Source organism: Taurulus bubalis, assembly GCF_910589615.1.
Source record: "Taurulus bubalis genome assembly, chromosome: 4".
NCBI classification, from domain to species: Eukaryota; Metazoa; Chordata; class Actinopteri; order Perciformes; family Cottidae; genus Taurulus; species Taurulus bubalis.
The window spans coordinates 32,105,301-32,126,080 of record NC_136592.1 but is presented as its reverse complement, the minus strand read 5'-3'; the positions used below and the strand labels follow the sequence as shown (position 1 = coordinate 32,126,080).

The 20,780-nt window shown below is 44.8% G+C and overlaps 1 protein-coding gene across 1 annotated transcript; it reads right to left on the bottom strand.

The window, feature by feature from the left end:
* Nucleotides 1–13,786: 13,786 nt before the first annotated feature.
* Nucleotides 13,787–20,592, bottom strand: LOC306735381 (semaphorin-4E-like; the record flags this gene model as incomplete). The annotated part of the gene is made up of 14 exons (XM_079216841.1): nt 13,787–14,304; nt 14,853–14,902; nt 14,984–15,150; nt 15,275–15,393; nt 15,480–15,702; nt 16,268–16,418; nt 16,503–16,678; nt 16,765–16,910; nt 16,990–17,100; nt 17,189–17,288; nt 18,004–18,099; nt 19,239–19,349; nt 19,533–19,678; nt 20,505–20,592. The coding sequence occupies 14 exons, from the start codon at nt 20,590–20,592 to the stop codon at nt 13,787–13,789; spliced, it is 2,202 nt and encodes a 733-aa protein (XP_079072967.1).
* Between the last annotated feature and the right edge of the window lie 188 nt (nt 20,593–20,780).

Below are 20,780 nucleotides of genomic sequence, written 5' to 3'. Positions count from 1 at the left end.
AAACAGTATTCATCATGGTTGTTTTGCCAAAAACTAAATTTTTTCAAGATTACATTTGGAATATACTGTATATGATAAAGTCATTATTTACCTTCGCCCAATAATCACATTGTACTGAATAGAGCTTGCATGCATCTTAATGCAACCTCCCTTGTCTTTAGCCGTTAGCTCCGCTATTTAGCCCAGCAGGACTGTGCTGCTAGCGGTTAATAGAGGTACCACATGTGCAGCGGGCCGGGACTACGGCAAGCTATCGGCTAACTAGCTAGCTTCTTTTCAGCCTCGTCATTTGGTGCTGATATTTGGCGCCAGTTTATCGATAACGCATCAAAAGAGGAATTATTGATATCTTGTCCCACCCAAAGTAATGAGTGGGAAAAAGGATTCGTTGCATTTGATGCCAGGCTGAATATGTCACAACAACATTAAAAAGCGGTGCCTTTAATTTCAACAGATATGTATTGTGCATGCAACACATGGAATATCACTGCATTTTGGGCAATATAAGCACCAAACGAAAACATACTCATATCATTAATTATCAAGAAGTTGTTGTTGTGTTATTGAGAACGATTAATCAGAAAATCATTTCACAAAGCTGCAAGGGGAAACTTTCCTAATTTCCAGACAGCAGTAGTTGTGTTTCACGCTGTTCTGGAGAAGCAAAGCTTGTTCACTCACAAACTTTGTGAACAGCAGCATTGCATGTGAGGCTCCTTTATGCTGTTTGCATAATGAAACCAGACAGCAGCACTAATGTGACTGCGACATTTACTGCACTTACATTGAAGCAGAACTCTTCTTAAATGTTTGTGAGAGGGAGGTGAAATCCAATATGCCGAGTTTCAATATGTTCCTTTAGCCGAACAACTCGGGTACAATCAGCGTCGACGCTGACAGCTTCTGGAACGCCGCACACCTCGATGAACCCGGGCTAGCTGGAAAGCAGCTAAACATGATCAGCATGTGAATTCTTCACGGCACCTTTTTTTTTTGCCATGGTTGCCGGATTCAATGGTGGTAATGCCGGCCACCGCCACTTTGGTCCCGGCAGAAAGATCTCGAGGATTGGATGCACCGCCAAGAAGAAATGCTACTGACTTCAGTGAGCTGCTGCCCTTTCCCTCAGCGCCACGCTGAAGTTGTTTGATCGTAGTGATGGGTCTTAACGTCAATGTGATGGATTGCCATGACATTTTGTGCAGATAAATATAGTGGAGTGGAGTAGAATCCTTGTGCCGTCGCTGACGTTTCCTCCACTCATTCCAGGCCTTTTCCAGGACATGTTAAGTGAGGATCCAGCTGTTGTGACAGACAGGGATCGTACCGTACACTTAAATGTTCCTCTCTGTCGTCATGTTCATGACTATCATTATCTAAATATACATGAAACCACCTCTTACATGCTTAGAAATGATGAGAGAATGATTATAGAATTATCCAAACACACACACCTGCAGATGTGTGCAAAACAAAGTAGCAGGAGCGCCAGCTTTAGCAACTGAAGAACAACATGCTGAACATTATTCAAGCATTAAGAAGTTGAGACGACGGCAACAAAACGCAACGCCACCCGACCTGTGACTTGAGGGCGTGTTCACAGCTGCACAGAAACCGTTGGCGCCGACTGGGGATCCCCACCGTGAGACGTGGGCGGGACGAGAGCACGAGCTGAATCTGTCAGCAGCAGCTCCTCGGGGAGCCGACTGACAGCTAGGATGTCACGGTATGAACTTCTGATACCACGATTATGGCCGGAGGAAATGTCACGGTTTCGTGGTTTTCACGGCTTGTTAATCAGAATATTTCGAATAGAAATTAAAATGGTTACAAAATAAAGGATTGTATGTTTATTGATAGAGATATTTTTGTTTAATCATTGGCAGTTTTTAAGCTTCTTAAAGCTAGCATTAGGACGTTAAACTGATCTCTAATATCTATTCTACTGTGAAAACAAATGTATGATTCATTGAGCAGATCATGCGCTCAGCGTTAAATGATGGCTCACATTATTTAACGCAGCTCCAATTGTGTTGAACTACAACTCACCATGTCCTGTATGTACTTGTTTTCCATTTTTTTTGTTCATGAATTATTCAGAATCTGCATAATACCATGAAATCCAGCAATTGTGGATGGCCGGCTAGATTCAGGTGTGTTCCTTCATCCCACCTGATAAATAAACCAGAGTAAAGCTTCACTAAAGAAACTCCTCTCTGGCCGTGCTGTATCCTCTGGGCTTTCTCACAGAGAAGGGCGGGCGGGCAGGCTAACCATTGTGCCCATAACCACATAAAAAGACGGCAGCGTTATGGCCACAGTAACCATATGTTGTTGTCGGATGATTTAGATCTCCCATCATCCCCTTTTCCCCTACCTCTCTATCTCCTCCTCTCTTTCTATCCTTCAGCCTCATGCATACTGAGTAGCACATCAAATATTCATAGCACACGCACACAACACACACTCACCCCGGCACAGGGATGCACACACACACACACACACACACACACACACACACACACACACACACACACACACACACAGACTCCCCCCCTGTTTTATGCACTTGGGCGCACCCATACACACGCATACGTACAATGCTGCAATCATTCACATGCGAAAGAACCAGCTCAAAGCAAGCGTCCATGAAAGTTTAATATGGCGGGTGTCCGACGGAGTCGCAAACAGACACACACACACACACACACACACACACACACACACACACACAGTGCACGGACGTAGACACGCCACACATCTCCCTCCTTCACTCACGGCCATTAAAGTTGAATGTACAGGATGTCGAGTGGATTCATTGTGTTGGGCTGTTTGTAGCACCTGTGTTTTTACACTCCTTAAATATTTAAAACATATTCATGCTCCAGGGTACAGCCAACATCATCATTATGAGCCCAATGGTGGTTTTTGGGGCAGATTCCCGTTCATCATCAGGATTATTTAACTTCTTAAGGCAACACGGCTCTTTATCCTGGTTTCCTGCTGTGCCTCTTCAGAGGCCTGTGATTGGCCAGTTACTGAACACAATCTACTATAAATAACTGCATCTCACCGACCTGTTGGGTCAAAGTCTCTGCAGTGAGAAAGCCAAGCCACCATTTTGTGTACTTTATCTACTTTTGCAAAAGGATTACCATAAAACTTGTGAAGCGTTCCTCTTAAAGCTAATGGAACGGAATAGTTCAACACTTTGGAAAAAGCATCATTGGCTCTTTTACCGAGAACGAGGTGTGAGGATAGAACCCAATCTGGGTCCGGACATGAGGCTAGCATGGCTCCGTCCAAACCTTTTAAATGCCCAGTAGTGTCAACATCGTCCAAGGTTACGTTATGAAAGTCACCATTTATTGGTGACCATTAGTCTCATCTGTGGACTTTGGGATAGATTTCAGTATTAATTGGTCTCAGTCTGTCATTCTGACTAGCAGACAGCAATTTGTCAAAACCGAGGAAAATGAAACCCAAACTATCTGCATTGCTTTATATCTTCTAAGCCATGAAAAACATGATAGAAAACATGACCAGGACAAACTCTTCATGAAGAGTATTATATTGCGTAATGAGCAAAGAGGCCATGCTTCAAGTTCAACCACTTGTGGTGCTGTTTGTTGCTGTTGTTGACCTTTCGACCTCCCGTTGGAGCGCGGTCAGGACGCGTCTTCTTTCTTTGGGGAATTGAGAGTATCAATTAAAAAGAAACAGGTTTCAAAGAGAGAGCCGCTGGTTTAAGTGGACGACCACAACTGCAAATGCAGGATCAAAGTCTGTTTGAAAAAGAAAACAGAAAGCAGGACAGAGGGAGGGCACAATGGGAGAATGCAACATTCAGCACATCCGGAGCTATAATGAGCGCACCGCTTTTGAGGTTCAACAGAGTCTTTATAAATATTGCAAGCTTTATGGCCAAAAGTATACGGTCGTCCTAATATTTCATCCATGTTTGAATGTTGAGCGCGTCGTTCTGAAACCAGGTACATTGAACCGGCTGGTTCTTGGAACTTGGCTGCAAGGATTTTACGGTGATGTCAGACATGAATGTGGGGGGATACGGCCTGGTGGTGTTGCACTTCAAAAAGGTGTTGGAGTTAAAGTCAGGTCTTTATGCAGGCCGGTCACGTTGGGCCACTCAGCTGCCAAAATGATTTCTTAAAAAAAATGGACTTTTGTGCACCGGTGCATTGTTATGTTGAAACGGCAAAAGCTTGAGCTGAAAGCATGGAAACCAGACCCAAAGTGTCCGGATAAGCCTGTCTGCATAGGTCAGGTCATATTGTGTTGAATGAAATAAAAAGCAAAGACTGACATCTTTCTACACCAAATGTAGAGTTATGGAAACACCTTGCACAAAACGTATTTTGTGATGATATTCTTTGTTTCAGCTCATGCGAGGCTGCATGTGTTGCTTTCTAGAGGCAAGGCGATGACAGAGAGGCACCTTCACGGGGTTCCTGGATTTGATTTCCCAGCAGCAGTGTGGTCGACAGCTCTGGAGAAAGTTGCAGAGCCTCCTTCTCCGTTAATTAAATCACATTTTCGCCGGCCCACTCGAAGGTTTCAGAACAAGCTTTTTCGAATAAATCTATGTGCAGCAGAGAGATAAAGTTTGTTGACAGGCTCAGCCAGTGATCGATCCAATGAGCATCCATGGAAATGAACAACACAGATTTAGGTCTAGGTCCAGCCCAACACAACAGATAAAGACAATTAAACTGCAAGTATTTGTATGGCACTAATAGGAGCTCCTTTCCAGACACAAAGCAGAAAATGCATCCAAACGTGAGCATTGTTATTTCGACAAGTCGACACTTTTAAGTTGCAGGGAAAACAAACAGAACAGCAGAAAGAAAACACAGCTTGGCAACTCTTTGGAAAGTGACTCACCAACCAGGAGTACAGATAAGGGAGCCGTATAGCCGCTCCAGCGAGTGTATTTGATCATTAAACCGGCTCCATGTCTCCCGCTAACGCCAAATAACCCCAGCTGGTGCAAAGTGAGCTCGGTACCTTGGACAGCTCCTGTGGTGCTGACAGCAGCAGCGTGGTTTGGGACCTTTGCAAAGTGCAGTGACACGATGTCCTGAGAGGAAGGTTTTTCATTATAAGTGATGGGTTTACATCCATTCAAGTCTACCTATAAACAATGTGGGCAAAATGAGAAAAGTTGGCCCTCGGGGCTTTCTGAGAGAAAAGTTTTATTTTAACCCCGAAATGTCGATCTTTTTCCGTAACCTAACCAAGTGGGGGTGTCGCCTGAACCTAAAGGCAGACAGCCGGGCTGGCACAACATGAGGATGCTTTTATCTACACCGAAAGGGTTATTAGTTACTGCAAATGTTCTCCAAGAATATACACGTCTCTCCAAAAATACATGTGATGTTTTCAAATATACAATTAACAAATGTGATCGTCCAACACGGACATAAATACTGCAGTCTAGACATTGTACAGGTTATAGCCATGGACAAAATAACATATTCACTGAAAGGAAAGTATGCACAGTTTGAAGAGATGTGGACTTCCTTCTTGAACTTTGTGCAGGGCCTTAGGGCTCTAAAGTGACCATACAGTCATTACCCCTGTACAATCGCTGAGCAACCCACTGTCTAAATACCCCTTGCCAATGTACCAATGAGTGTGCCATCTAGTTTTGAGTGTAATTTTAAATAATTTATTTTATTTTTATCATTGTTTGTATTTTTTATGTATTATTGCCTGGTAGCTTGTTTCTTATGTTTATTGTATTTGTAACTTGTTCTTCTTTGAAATATTTTGGAAAAAACATTTGGAAAAAAATACTGCAGTCTTTGTAAATGATTAAATGATCAATTAAACTATTTTGCAGTGTAGAAAATAAAAGCAGCGATAAGACGTTTCAACCTTTGAGGGAAATAATCTGGGCTCCTTTTGGGCCAGTCTATATTCATCCCATTTAAAAAACGAGCGAGTTTGAAAGACACACACACACACACACACACACACACACACACACACACACAGATGTTCAGAACTATATTTTTCTGAAATCACGCATCAGCTTAAAAGTACTCGTAATACCTGATCCGGTGTTTTAGGCAGTACCGGTGGACGGTGTTTGATTGCCCGCCTCTCTCTCTCCTCCCTCCCCGTCGCTGTCTCTGCCTCTCTTTCTTCCCCGTCTCACATTTCCTGTCCCCCACTTAGCAAAGTGAAGAGCGACAACTCCACTGCCTTGACATTCCCTCGGGGGCCCTGTTGAAAAATAAGAAGTGATGTTGGCCTGATGCCGGCCAAGTGTACCAAAGTTTCCTCTCCAAGTACAAATTAGTTGTGGCCACGGTGTAATAATCTCACAGCTTTTTTTCAGGGTAGCCGACAGAACCTCAGAACATCATCCTGTTCTGTTCATGGGGTTTTGGAGTTTGAAGAATCAGAAGCAGTAAACGGAGTGGTTTCTACTCCCTGAAAATCCCTATGAGACTAAAACGCTTCTGGATTCCCACAAAGTGAACCACTTGATTGCCCTTGCACTTTATCAAGTTTCTGACCTTGCACTGAATGAGACACACTTTATAAAATTCCATAATAGTCCAGAAAAATCAAAGACAAGCTGGTTGCTTTTAAAGGTGCCATAAAAAAGCGTCTTCCATTGGACATGCCTGTGTTTAATTAATGTGCTATCCTGAGGGGTCTTCGGAGGCACCGGCGCCTCAGCACAGGGCCATTTGCTGTAGGTCACACCTGAATAAAACTGGTGTACTTTCAACCATACCCTGACACTGTCGTAAAATAGACTGTCCTCGGATATGCCTGATTAGAATTAGTTTAACATCCCGGGGCCAGAAGCAAAGGAACGCTTCCCTTGGGACTTGCCTGGCTGTTACTAGGGACCATACCATTAGTAGAAGCAGGGGTCATGCAGAGGCTGTCCCACAACATGCCTGTATAAAACTGATGTGACTTCCAAAAGGGGTCATCCTGAGGGGCCGGGGCCTTTGCCGTTCAGGGACACATGCCTGCATATGTTTGGTGCAATGCCTGTTGGAGCGAAGGGTCATTCTGGGGGTTTTGCCGTGCCGAGCGGCCTATGGGATTTTACCAGCTTATAATTAATGTAGCATCCCTTATATAGGCCTCGCCGTGGAGTACAGAGGCCGAAAGGTCTTTATACTTTCTCCACATCTCCACCATTCTCCTTTTGTCACTTAAATAGCTAAAGGTCGGCTCCCAGTGGCGCTATAGGTGCAGAGATCAGCTTTTTAATATCAGTAAAGTTCGGACTATTCAAATTGAATAAAGTTATGCTGTGATCCATCATTGATAGAGGATGGACAGTATGGGCCCTCATTAGCAAGTTAAGCAGATTCAGAGGGAGAGGAGGAAGAGGAGGAGGAGGAGGAAGAGGAGGAGGAGGAAAGGGAGTAAGTTCAGTGTTTCAGGTATGTGTTTTAGAGGCCTGAGTTAATCAGTAACTGTTAAATTTGACATAATGCAAACATGGAAACGTAAATATATGAAGAACACACATCTCACACACACATCTAAGCGTCTTTGAGTATTTAGAAAAGCGCTATATAAATTAAAAGTATTATTATTATTATTTATCTCAACAGACAGTGTCTGTAAAACCGAGTGCATTGTCCCACAGGCTTCAGCGGACGCACCACGAGCTCCTTTGGGTTAAGACATCGGGTGACTCCACGTCGGCCATGTTTCCATATATTTCACAGGTTTATGCGGATGGATATGAACAGTGAGCAAACGCTGTGTTTATGCTTTAATAAGAGACAGGACATAGAACATATGTCAGGCCGGGATTAAAGGCAAACAAATGTTTTTGCTCTCTTGCATTTCTGTGGCGACGCCCTAGAGCGGCGCTCTCATTAACATTCAGAACTCGGTACAAACTCCACATGCTAATTAGCGGGAGAAGCTGCTCCACTGTAGCCATTACTGAAACATAGTGACCGCATTTAACCGCCAGACAAGGAAGCACCGCTCCCACTTTCATTACCGAGGCGGCGTAATGTCGCCGTCCTCATCAACAAAAGGTGCTGCTGACACGAAGCTGCAGCATTATCTCTAAGCAGCTGCATGGGGCCTCCTGGAACGTCTCCCTCTCCTTCCTCTTCGGCTTCACTTTCATCTTCCTCTCATGGACTCCTCACTGTTCTATGCCCTAAATTACAGCTAAATTACTTCTTACTATCAACTTAAATCAACAGAGCACTTTCACTTTAACGTTCCTGCTAAATTTAAAACTTTTTTGATTTACGTAAAATAGTCATAAATAAAAAAATAGTGTTCGCCTTCACCTGAATTACAGAATATTCCTCATCTTTTTGACATATTGTGTTTATTCTGCGAGTAATTCTAATGGGAAGTTACATTTTTATTTAGTTAAACTGCTTCAGTTCGGTACAGTTACAAACTAACGTACTGTACATGTCAAAGTTTCTCTTCTTCTTTGGTAAAAAGAGGTTCTTCACCTACATGAGAGAGGGTTGGTTGGTGCTTCTCTTCCCTTTGTCGCTGTGCAGTTTAAAGCCAAACCGAACGCAGATGTGTTTTAAAGCAATATGTTAATACATCATGGTGTCACTCTGTTTACATCCCTTTGTTTCCCCAGCACTGATTGTGATTTTGAGATTATTTCAGAAATGTCTAAAAGTTTGAACCGCCTTGGAAGCCGAGGAGTGGTGGCCATTAAACCGCATTATATCGGATCATATTCCTCTGTCTCTCTCTCTCTCATTTCTAAACGGTCTCATCAACACTGAAATGTTTTGTTTGTACAACCACACGGACTGATTAGTATTCCGATATAAACTGTTAATTGTTACCAAAGCACAACAATGTCCCATTGCATTGTCCCTCTGTTTTATTGAAGCACACAGAGACAAGCATCTGGTCTGCTCATAGATGATATTAAACATTTTTAAACGATTGAGCACATTTCAAAGCCTGTCCAGATTCTACATTTGTTCTCCCGCGGCCTCATGTTTTCAGCTTTCCTTTCGCTGTTAATCATCAGTGAGACATGACTGCCACCTTGTGGCAGTAAGCGATATCGGCCTGAAAGATGCTCCTCAACACATTTAGACGTGTGCGTGTTGTCAACAACTGTTAGTAAATCAAAAGGATACCTGCTCATTACTTTTATGTTTCAAAGACGGTTAAAAGGCGTATTTATTTATAGTCAGTTAGTGTGAGGCAACATCTTACTGGTTGATTTTGTCCAAACTCTTATTTGAACAAATCACGGTGTACGTAGCTTTCCCTCACCCTCTCACTTGCTTTCACTAATGCCAGATGGCTATTAATAATGCATGCCTATTCAGTGTTTCAGTGCTAATAGTTCGATGTAGGTATCTGCCTTCAAAGCTTATTATTGATTGATTCATGCTTCCCGGCCTCTGGGCCAACGCAGCAGCAGAACAGACTCTGGAGCAGAGACCGAGATCAAAGTGGTTAGCACGTCCATGCCCGAGGTGATGCGTGTGCGTGTGCATGTCCAGTATGTGTGTGTGGACTGTCAATTACCTGCATGCATGTCCTTCGATTTTTTTCTTCCAATTGTCAGGAATTTGTGGTCTTTGATTCTTCTTTATTAAACATGTAAAACCTGCAATGTTCTTCAATGAATCCGAGGCGTCGGTTGACTCTCCACAAAATGCTCCCGCGGGAAAGAGCGCCCGTCGTCCTGCCCCAGAGACGGGGAGACAAGGACAAGGAGAGGAAAACAAGAACATAGGGAAAGGAGAACAAAGAAGAAGAAAAAAGCATTGAGAGACGAGACCGAGGAAGAGGAAGAAGACCAAAAAAAAAAGGCACAGACGAGGATAGTAAAGGGAGAACCAGCAGATTCATTCCCCCGAGGACTAATTATAATGTTACCACAGAGCTCAGTTCAACCCCACTTTGAAAAGAAGGAAAATCAACAAGACATAACGCATGCAGCTTCTCAACATACGTCCCAATGCTGCCATCTAGTGTGGGGCGTGGGTTCTACAGGCTCGTGGAAGTAATATGTGCCAATTCATCCACTGTGTAGTTCTGTGGGTACATCCCAAGTCTCTTAATCGTCGTTTCCTCGTGTCCTCTCTCCTCGGATGGTTTCCTTGCGTCTCTCCATGCATCCCTGGTGGGAGGGACAAATGGTGTGTTCAAACCGAACGCGACCCAAATTTGTCACGCGACCAGATTATATGCAAAGTCAATGCACAGACGCGACAGGTTGGGAAGACGCGACATTTCCGTCAGTTGAAATTTCCCAACTCCGGCGACAAAATCGCGTGAGTCACAGTTGCGTCAGCCAATCAGCGTTGAGAAGCTCCGCCCGTCACCACCGCCGTCTTGCTGTTGCTGAATCAAACTGCTGCAAAAGTAGCGCTGGTAGCGGCTTCATTCAGACGCTGTTGTGGGACTTTGGATAATATTATAAACTCAGACACCATGGAGTTTGATGTTCTGACGTATGTGGAGTTTACACAACAAGCATAAAGCAGAACTAGTGGTTATTTCCATGGTGGATGGAGGAATCGGTATCCGTTTTACGGAGATAAGCCAGACGCAGTTCCTGGAGGAGTCGGTGAAATTCACCAAGCTGTGTGCGGCTACGGATGATGTCATGAACCCAAACACGAGGGCGTTTCATGTTTGGGACTTCCACAACAAGGATAAAGCAGAACTAATGGTTATTTATTCTATGGTCGATAGCAGAAATGAAAGCTATTTTTCACGGAGAGAAGCGACGGTGATAAGCCACGCCCCCTTTGTCGCGCTTGGTGTAAATACCCTCATTTCACTCGCGCGACTAAACTGAAGCGGTAAGTGCGACGCGACAAATCGTGCCGCGTTTGGTGTGAACGCAGCATGAGACGCAAGGAAAAGACACAAGTGAGGGAAACGGGGATGCAACTAAGAGACTTGGGATGCACCCCAGGTGAGAGGAATGAGTGATTACAGGGTGTGAGCGGCAGCACCTGAATTGACAGGAGAGTTAGAGAATCAGGTAGGATCAAAACAATCTCAGATGTAGTGCCAATTATTTTCCCTAAAGGGGCCTAATGAGAAACAGGGTTGTGGAGGGCCGGACCAACAGACTGAACTCAATCCTGCTCAAAATTATTCTGCAGTAAATTGTATGGTTTCGATCGTCTGCGAGTGGTAAGAGTAAATGGTATAATCAGTGGTGGAACAAATTCAAGGTTTGAGTATTTTAATTTTCTTTAACTTTATACTTTTTACTCCACAAGATTTGTCTGACAGCTTTAGTGACTAGTTACCTATAAGCAGCACATATACTATGTGATATCCATATATAATAGTAAAGCACTGATAAGGATCATGTTTCTGCTAAAGTAGTACTTGTATCACTATTGTTTGTATCGTCCAATTACCTCATTTTCTGTTTTTCAGTTCAGTGCGAGACATCTGGTCTGTGTTGGGCTTGACTGAGTGCACTGAAGTCAGGTTGAATGTCTGAGGTGGATTTACAAAGGCCAGCTAATCTGTGAGAGAGGATCTGTATCTAACTTTTTTCATCACTGAGCAATTTTTTTTTTTCCTGAGCGATAATGATATATATAAAAAATAAAAGTATCAAAGGTGTTTAGTCATTTCTCAGCAGGTACAACATTTAAGTGGAACTTCATTGAAAGAAAAATGCTAACAATAATTATAGGCCTATTAAATTGACATGGTGTCATTTTTCCTAAAGGTAGCCTATATAAACAATTTAATAACTTCATATTCTTCATATTTAAATATGTCTGAAAGTTTCATCCTACCTGTGTCAGTTTGGACTATTTCATCTAGCCACTCATGTTTGAACGTTAGACAGACCTTTTTCTGGGGCGTCTGCTCTGCCTTCTTTTCTCCATGGTAGCCTATAGCTGCTGGAGCAGGGCCCGCCAAGAGGAGCCTAAACAGCGCCGGCCCGAGCTCATGTGGCGCTCTGGGCGAGCTTCACTCCTGGCGCCCGGAGGAGGACAGCGGGGTGGGGGGTGCTAACGGAGGCAGAGCGCTAGCAGAGGTACAGAGAGCGCATGTCGAGAAACGGGACGCTGATTGGCCAAGAAGACTCGACACGTCACATCAAAGATCTTATTATTGTGAAGATGACTCACTCCTATCTCAGAAACACTGGCGCAAAGAAGATTTTTAACCCCTGAAAAAGTCTGAAGGGAACACTGATCTGGATGTGTTCAACTTTATCACAGGGCATGTTGTTCATATAGGTAGCAACGTCTTCTGAGCAGGCCTCCTCATGTGTGGAATGTTTGAAGGGATAAAATCACTCTCCAGTCTTGAAATGGCCTGAAAGCTCCCCATGCAGTGGCCCAAACATGGAGGAGTACCTGTGGAGGTGATCAGCTGTTGGTGGGGCTTCTCTCAGGGTTTGCAGGGTGGGTGAGCTGACCTTCATACAAAGACAAACATGTACCATTTGGCCCTTAGATTATACAGAAATTAGTATACATATTAGTAGTAAATATGATCAGAATGAATACATATAGCAAGTGAAACAATATATATTATATATAGTTGTAAATTCTGTTCCGGCTCCACAGAGGATGCTGGGCCGTAAGCAGTTAACAGTGATAACAGAGGCACATTTAAGGATTTGTGACTGCTAAGCTATGATTGAGCTCATTTTAGACTCAATATATTTTCTTCATGTTGGGAAATAAAATGTACAGAAAGCATATTTTATGTTTAACTGAATAAATGAAATATGAAAAAAATCCAAATTTAGAGACCTTGTTCTTGGTTTCTGTTCAAAACTGATTGTGATTAAGTTTGAAGTAAAATTATATAAATCGTTATGGAGCGTTTGATGGTAAAACTGCTGCAGTAGCAGCTATACTTAATAACATATAGTAACATTATTAATCTTTCTCTGTCAAAACAGAATGATTATGCTGGTAAGAATCTGAGAGGAAAAAACATGTCCCTGAAATGTAGTTTAGTGACATTGGAATGTCATTTTTGTGAGAGATAGGAATGTTTTGATGGGCTATCGCTAATGACAGAGAGACATCATCTTGAAATACAATAATAGTTTCCTCTTTTGTTGTAAATTTGATTCATTTGACCTATCATCACGAAAGGTCAAAGGTCACATTTAGCCAGAGTACACTATTTTGGCCGCAGAGCAGAGTCCAGTCGATGGCGGTATACGTCTATTTAAACCATATTTAGTTATATTTACCTGTGTCTTTGATATAGGTTATTGATACAGACATATTTAAGTAATGTTTTGCTTTTGGGAATGTACTTTTTATTGGTATACCTGTAACTTTTAATGTTTTATTTAGTGGGCTTCTGTGTGGAGTTTGCACGTTCTCCCCGTGGCAGAGTGGGTTCCCTCCGGGTTCTCCGGCTTCCTTCCACAGTGAATGTGAGTGTGAATGGTTGTCTGTCTCTATATGTGCCCTGATAATAATGTGTTATGACTATTATTATAAAGCATTATGAATATTTAAGTACATTTAACTATAACTATAGCGTGCAAAAAGCAGATTGTAATGCATCAAAAGTATGTTTTGAATGAATTAGACATGGGCAATTAAAACTTGGCAAAAAAATGTATTCTTGGAACATACATGCAATGCAACGCAACAAAACAAAGTGTCAAAGGAGGAGATCACCCCGCGATCTCAATAACCGTGCAGTCGTTTTTCATTGTCTGCCTCCACCCGGTCCTCAACCCCTTTTTACCACAGTGCATTCTGGGAGAATGAGTACATAGGCAACACTTCCAGTGTCCATACTCTGCTCCCCTTCACCGCTCACAGTGAGCCAGCCCTTCCTCTGTGCGGCGCCCCGCGGCCCGGTCCTGGTGACACGAGAACATCACAATGATCACCTTGTTGTGGTTGTGTACGTTGTTGTTTACGTTGACGAAACCGATGCGATTTCCCATTTTCACCTTTTGGTGTCTGGTCACGAGGGCGCCGCATAGTAAGGATATCAGCAAGCCGGCGAAAGCAGCCAGAGCGATCAGGCCCGCCCTCATAGTCCTGACGAGACTGTCCGTGTCCTGAACCTGGACGGCGTACTGGACCACAGTCCTCCGGTGCACTTTACCCTTCACCGTTTCCACCGTCTCACAGGTGTAAACGCCAGAGTCCGAATAGGAGGGTCTGACGACGAGTCCCTGGCTGAGCACAGTGTGTCGGGGGCCGGGGAGGAGGACGCTGTCTGAGAGGCGCCAGCTGACTGGGAGGTTTGTCTCGGGGGAACATGGGAGGAACTGCGCCATATGCGCGATGAGGTGGACGATGCCGGGTTTCTTTTCCACTGGGGAAGAAATCGAGTGCTTACACATTGTTGAATTTCATTTTCAATATTCATCGCTTATGACATTCTCGGCAATGTAAGGGCCCCGATCACGCCGGGAGGCGTCGCATCAGGCCTGGCATAGCGAGTCAGGCAAAACAGCTGATTAAATATAAGTAACATTTGGTAAATGGTTGCAATGCAGCCATCGAACAGTTGCTGTTGCTCTGCAGTTGATTGAGGAGGGGGGGGATTATATAGTAGACCGACATCAAAACAGGAAGGCGGTGGTAAAGTAATAAAGGCCGCCTCCTGCTCGATTATATTGAATTCCTGGGCCAAGTGTGACGAGCGGTGCCACTCCCAGCCTGGTGCCGAAAAGCTGAGGGTACATTTTGTGCGTGTCTACAACGGTCTAAAAAAACGCGGCGCAAGAGAGGATCGCACACCATTGCATTTCTAGCAACGCGTCTCAGTGTGATCGTGGCCAAACAGAGATTCTATAGGTTGAAATCCTGATTTCAGACACATCATGTGTCCTGTATGACCACATGAATGTCTTAACTTACACTCAGGGATCGGGCACATCGAGATGTCTCCATCAGTCAAACTCTGATTCCTGCACAAAGCAAAACACCTCTTTCAGAATGAAGCTCACAACACATAATTAAAAGAAAATAAAAAAAGATCTTTGACTTACACTGAGCCAAGTAGTGCGCCAACAACAGACACACACTGGCCTCTGATCTTGTCCCAGCCACAGTATGGGTCCCTGGCTAGAAGGCAGTCATCACACGATGTGCAGCGGCTGCAGTTCCTGACATTAACCTGGACCGCGACGTCGTTGGCGCCACTGTACAGCTGGCCCTACAGAGACCGGGGGCACAGCAGAGTGTTGAGCTGCCGCCTCTACACTTTGTTAATCGTAACTCTCTCTGAAGATCAAGCGAGAAATACAACTCTCAAGGGATCAAGGTATTTCAAGCCCTACTGTTGTGGAGGAGAGCTGGAGGAAGTTGATTGGCCGAGGAGTTTGAAACAGCTGCAGCTCCTCGATGACGCGGCCGTCTTCGCCGTCGAACCTCACTGCCTTCTGCAGCCAGCCGGAATCTGCAGGAGGGGGCGGTATAATTAATCCAACCTCGGAGTTCACCTGTGTGGGATGTGCGTAATTGGGGTAAATCCTCATTGCATACCCGTGCCAATGAGCATAACTTGATGCCGCCGTCCATCTGGCGACGTGACTTGGTCCACGACGATTTTGGAGAACCGCATCCCCGTGCGGACCAGCAGAGGCTTGCCGGCCGCCGGCGTGACCGTCCCCTTCATCAGAGGGTGGTTCTTCATGAACAGCAGGGTCTTGTCCGAGAGGTCGAGGGACGACGTCACACCTCTGGCACGCAGTTCATCGTTGATGCACTGTGAGAACCAGACAGGAGGCAATTTGAAACGATCGAAATCCATCCATCCATCCATTTTAAACCGCTTATCCGGGGTCGGGTCGCGGTGGCAGCAGGTTCAGCAGCCTGACCCAGGCTTCTCTCGCACCTGCAACATTTTTCAGCTCATTCTGGGGGACCCCGAAGTGTTCCAAGGCCAGCCGGGAGATGTAATCCCTCCAGCGTGTCCTTGGTCTTCCCCGGGGTCTCCTACCAGTTGGACGTGCCTGGAAAACCTCTAATGGGAGGCGTCCAGGAGGCATCCTGACTAGATGCCCAAACCACCTCAGCTGACTCCTTTCGACACGAAGGAGCAGCGGCTCGACCCCAAGCTCCCTCCTGATGTCCGAGCTCCTTACCCTATCTCTAAGGCTGAGCCCGGCCACCCTACGGAGGAAGCTCATTTCGGCCGCTTGTATCCGAGACCTCGTTCTTCCGGTCACGACCCAGAGTTCGTGACCATAGGTGAGGGTTGGAATGTAGACCGACCAGTAAATCAATATAAAGAGACCTTATTTGGCTTTTTAGAGAGGCTTGATACTTGCCGAAACAGGGTGAGGGGACGGCTCTTCTCCTGTGTATGTGTCCCAGTTCCCAGTGTCCCTCTCAGTCAAAAACCTCCCGCCGAGCACCCGTCTGATGTCGGACAGCTTGTATGCGCAGACAGCCGACCGGCTGCAAGCACCCGAGGACTCCCTATGACGGAAGCAGAAAAGATGCGCAATGCGGCTATATACATCCGAAGCGACGCCCTCCATGCCGTGGACACGTGCGACTCACGAGTTGGTGGTGAAGGTGATGTAGAAGACGCTGTCCCTCCAGTCATTTTGGTCTCGGAGAAGGAACGCGTCCTGGACGAGGGATGGCGAGCCAGCATCGCCAAATGGGCATTCCAGACGGGCCTTCAGGAAAGACGTCCACCTGCTCTGAAGGGTCCTTTTGCCCCCCAGGTCACTCTGAAGACGACACACACATCGATCAACTCGCTTCACACTTGTTTTACGGCGAGCGCGGCTGTTTCGAAGCTACTTTTGAGGCCCACCTTACACACGCTGGCGATCCTCGACACCCGGACGCTGTCGCTGTGTTCCTCCACGGCGCTCTCCGTGAAGAACAAGAAGACGCCGTCCTCGTCTTCATCGCTGGTTTTGCTCGCTTCAACGAGGTTTATGGAAATCATGGTGGGCTCTGAAACCAAAACCGGTCAATGCCTCTTTGCAAAACAGTTCACTGCACCTTGTGTTGGGTCCATGTGAGAGCAGTTTACCGTTCAACCAGGAGCGCTTCACTTCGGTCTTGAGAGGGTTCAGTCCATGTCTCTGGAACGTCAGCTCTGTGCCCAGAAAGTTGGAGGAAGCGGCCGAGTACAAAGTGTTTCCTGCCAAGTGGAGAGGAAACGCCGGCGCACCGTTATTGTCCACAAAAGTTGCCTTAACGGGGAATTAAGTAGACGGTTGCATGCTCACCAATCATAAGAGAGGCGAAGCGTTGGTAGGGGTCGAAAGGAACCTTCCCCCTGCCCACCTCCTTCTTTCCCTCCAGGGAGACTTTCCCGTTTGTGAAAGTCTGTTGAATGAGGCAATAATGGGGGTGTTCAATTAATCTGTCAATTCTGGGAAATATATTATATTTATATGTATATATATATATACATCCCTCATAGTATTTTTCCAAAGTACCCGATAACAAAATTCCCTTTTGACGATGGCGCAAGAAAACAAATAAAGGGATCACCAAAGTCATTACAATTACATCCACAATGACCTGTGGATGTCATGGCAATCCATTCAATAGCTGTTGGGATACGTCAGTCCTGACCAAAGTGCTAGTCAGTGTGCTAGTGTGGCTAAAAGTGAAGCCTTCAAGTCTGTAGTAAGAAGTTTGATACCACTCTCCAAACTGGAATAGAAATGTGACGCCAGCACCATCAAATAGCATGGTTAGCTTAACTTAGCATGACGAAGCAGATTTTTTTGGACAGAGCCATGCTTGCTGTTTCCTCCCCCTTGGTTGGAGTCTTTGTGCTAAGCTAAGCTAAGCTATAGCGGCGCGTTGTTCTAGCTATATGTTCAACAGACAGACATGAGAGTGGTATCACTTTTGTCATCGAACTCTCAGCAAGACAGCCAACGAGCGTCCCTCATGAAACTGTTCCTCTCACATTTCTCCCATGAACAAGCTACACACCGTGTCACCATGACTTCTAGCCGCAATGAACGCAGCGCGGCGGGCTCCCGTCACAAGTACACGATGCAGCGCCTGGTACCTCTGGGAGACTCACCATGTAGTCACACGCCGGGTTGAAAGCGTTCGTCCCACACACCAGCATGTTGCCGTTCTCCGTCGTGTGTAGGCTGCGGATGAAGTTATCACACTCCTGTCGGAAGAACAAATGAGGTTTAAAGAGGGGGTTGGGGGGGTAGTGTATAGCATGCAGCATATGTGAATGCATACAAATGTCACAAATGAAATGACACAAATTACTATATGAACATCTGTTTATGGAACTTCAACAAAATTGCAAAGTGCAAATTTAAAACAAATCTTTTTAAGGTGGAACGTAAGGGAGATACCATTTTGTAAGGGCGTAATAACTAGTTTGTGAAAGACCCAGAGAAACACAAATATCCAACGAGGCAAAATCCCGGACGTTTTTGGAATCCCTGCCGGACGCTTTTTTTAGGTCTTGAAGGGAATCTAATGATTTATATGTTGAACTACCTTACTCTGATTAATGATTTATGTGTTGTACTGCCTTACTTTGACTAAAGTTTCATGTCCCGCTTATACTAAAGAATGTGCCTCAGAGTTGAGAAACCGTGACTGTCTGAGTTCTCACTCTGGTTTTAGTTCCATAAACACGTTCCCTCTTGACCCTGGCTGAACAGGTCAAATAAGGGCCGCTGTGGCTTTATATGCGGATGCAACCGCAGTTTAACATCGAAAGCTTGCTTTTGGCCGTTAACGGTCTGGGACAGGGACATATATCTGGTTCCTGTCATGTAGAAGAAGTTCCGCTTTATACTCTCGGAATAGTGGCAAGTAGCATAACTCACCCTTGTGACCTTTAGATGTCTGAAATACAGACGGACCGCTCCCCTTTTTCGGTATTTAGACTGCGACAAATATAGAAGTCAGAAAGAGGAAGTCTTGCAGTAAGGGGATAAATATCCATTGCTCCTAGTGAACGGGGCCCACTCTCACTCTGGGGGTGTGCTGGCTGTGTACAGCTTGTGTGCAGAGCAGACCATCCGGGGGGAGCTGAGTCCAAGCTTGTAATAGGTATGCATTCCATGTATGTGTAATAATGGCTTAAATAAATAACCTTGATTGTAATATAACCTGTACTGTCAATTCTTGAACACCCGAGGAATTTCCTGGAGAGGACAATTCCATCCCTTCAGTCTCGAAAAGAGGACATGTCCGGGAAAAAGAGGACGTCTGGTCACCCTAGTTTAAATTAATAAAAAAAAAGATATACTGTGTTTGGTGAAGGAAGAAGAATGCTTACTATACCTTTATGCCCTTGCCCTTCATTTGACAGCGGACTTTGTCTGCTGAACTGATCGCCCATTCGGCCTGGAAGAAAAGACATTTAGCAATGACCCGGGAGCTCTTGTGTTTATACTGTGGGTGGAGATACAAAGGAGGCACGTGGCATTAGAAAATAGATCTGACAGTAGTTCTGTACTTGTATTACATTTCAAAAAAGCTTGTTTTACTGGAATGTCTTTCTTCGTATGTGCTTGAGTGTTGAGAGTGTGTTGGGGCAGCAGCGAGGCCCGGGGCGGCCTAAACTCAAGCGTTTACCTCGCCGGTCTTTTTGGCGATGTCGTCCAAGCTGAGCGTGAGCACTTTCCCTCGGGCTCCGACGACGAGCTGGCGGACGTCGTCTCTTATCGCCAGAGAGCTCAAGCTGTCGAAGCCGGACTCACTGAACTGTTTCAGGTCCACGTCTAAAGCGGACGAAAGGTCAAAAGGCAAATCCAATGCACTTTTATCACAGATCAGTTGTTCAATGTGCTTATGAGTATTGCACACACGTCTATTTAGTGTCTCATTTGCCCTCTTCGAAGTGCCATCTGTGGTCTTAACCCATAAGGACCCACGGGTGTCACGCGTCCTTTAAATGTTATGGAAAGTTCCATACACAGCTTTATCCTTGATTTTAACTCATGAAGTCCCAAAGTGACACCTACTGAACATCTTGGTGGGTCATGTGACAGGGTCATGTGATTTTGTGTTCCCATAACAACCTTTTCAAGATGGCTGCTCCAGGTTGTGACAGATGTGAAGGAAATGCTCAATTTTAAAAGCTTGTTTTTCGTTGTTAAAGGTAATATTTACCCGTTTAAGAAGTATAATGTATTGAACCTGCTGGGAGCACATTTCTTGAAGGAACTGATATAATACAAATCAGATAAAAAATCGTTGTGACACATACGTTACATCGGGAATTTAACCTAAAAATAAAAAATTGTAAACGGTGTGACATATATGCACAATACGAAAAAAAAATGTGTTAATTTGGCTGATTCAATGATATTTAGCAAACATATTTTATATTGTTCAATCCAAAGCATATTAAAACAAATGTAAACCCAAATCATGTTATAATTATGTAATTATTAATATGACATATATGCAACATTTCAAATATTTGACACTATTTTGAAAACAATGTCAGAAATGTGTTCCATGTGGTCTATTTAGTCTGTATTATGTCCCCCATCATTGGGTCCGGGTTCTTCAGGGTTAAGTGCCGCCTGCTCGGTGCTTCACCTGGGAAGGAGACGCTCCTGCGGGGTTTTGCTGCGAGGCCTCCGCTCATGATGAGGAGGAAATAGCTGAGCACCGCAGGTGGTCTCATCGTGTCCTACAACTCAGGATGAACACACCAGTTTAGAGGAAAAACATTCCTCTAATATATATATATATATATTCACCATCACTGGAGACAACAGCAATTATTTATCCTTACATTGACTCGTTCTGTCTTAACTCCTCAATCCAATTCAATATGCTCAATTAGCATGAATGTAACAGGAATGTAATGCG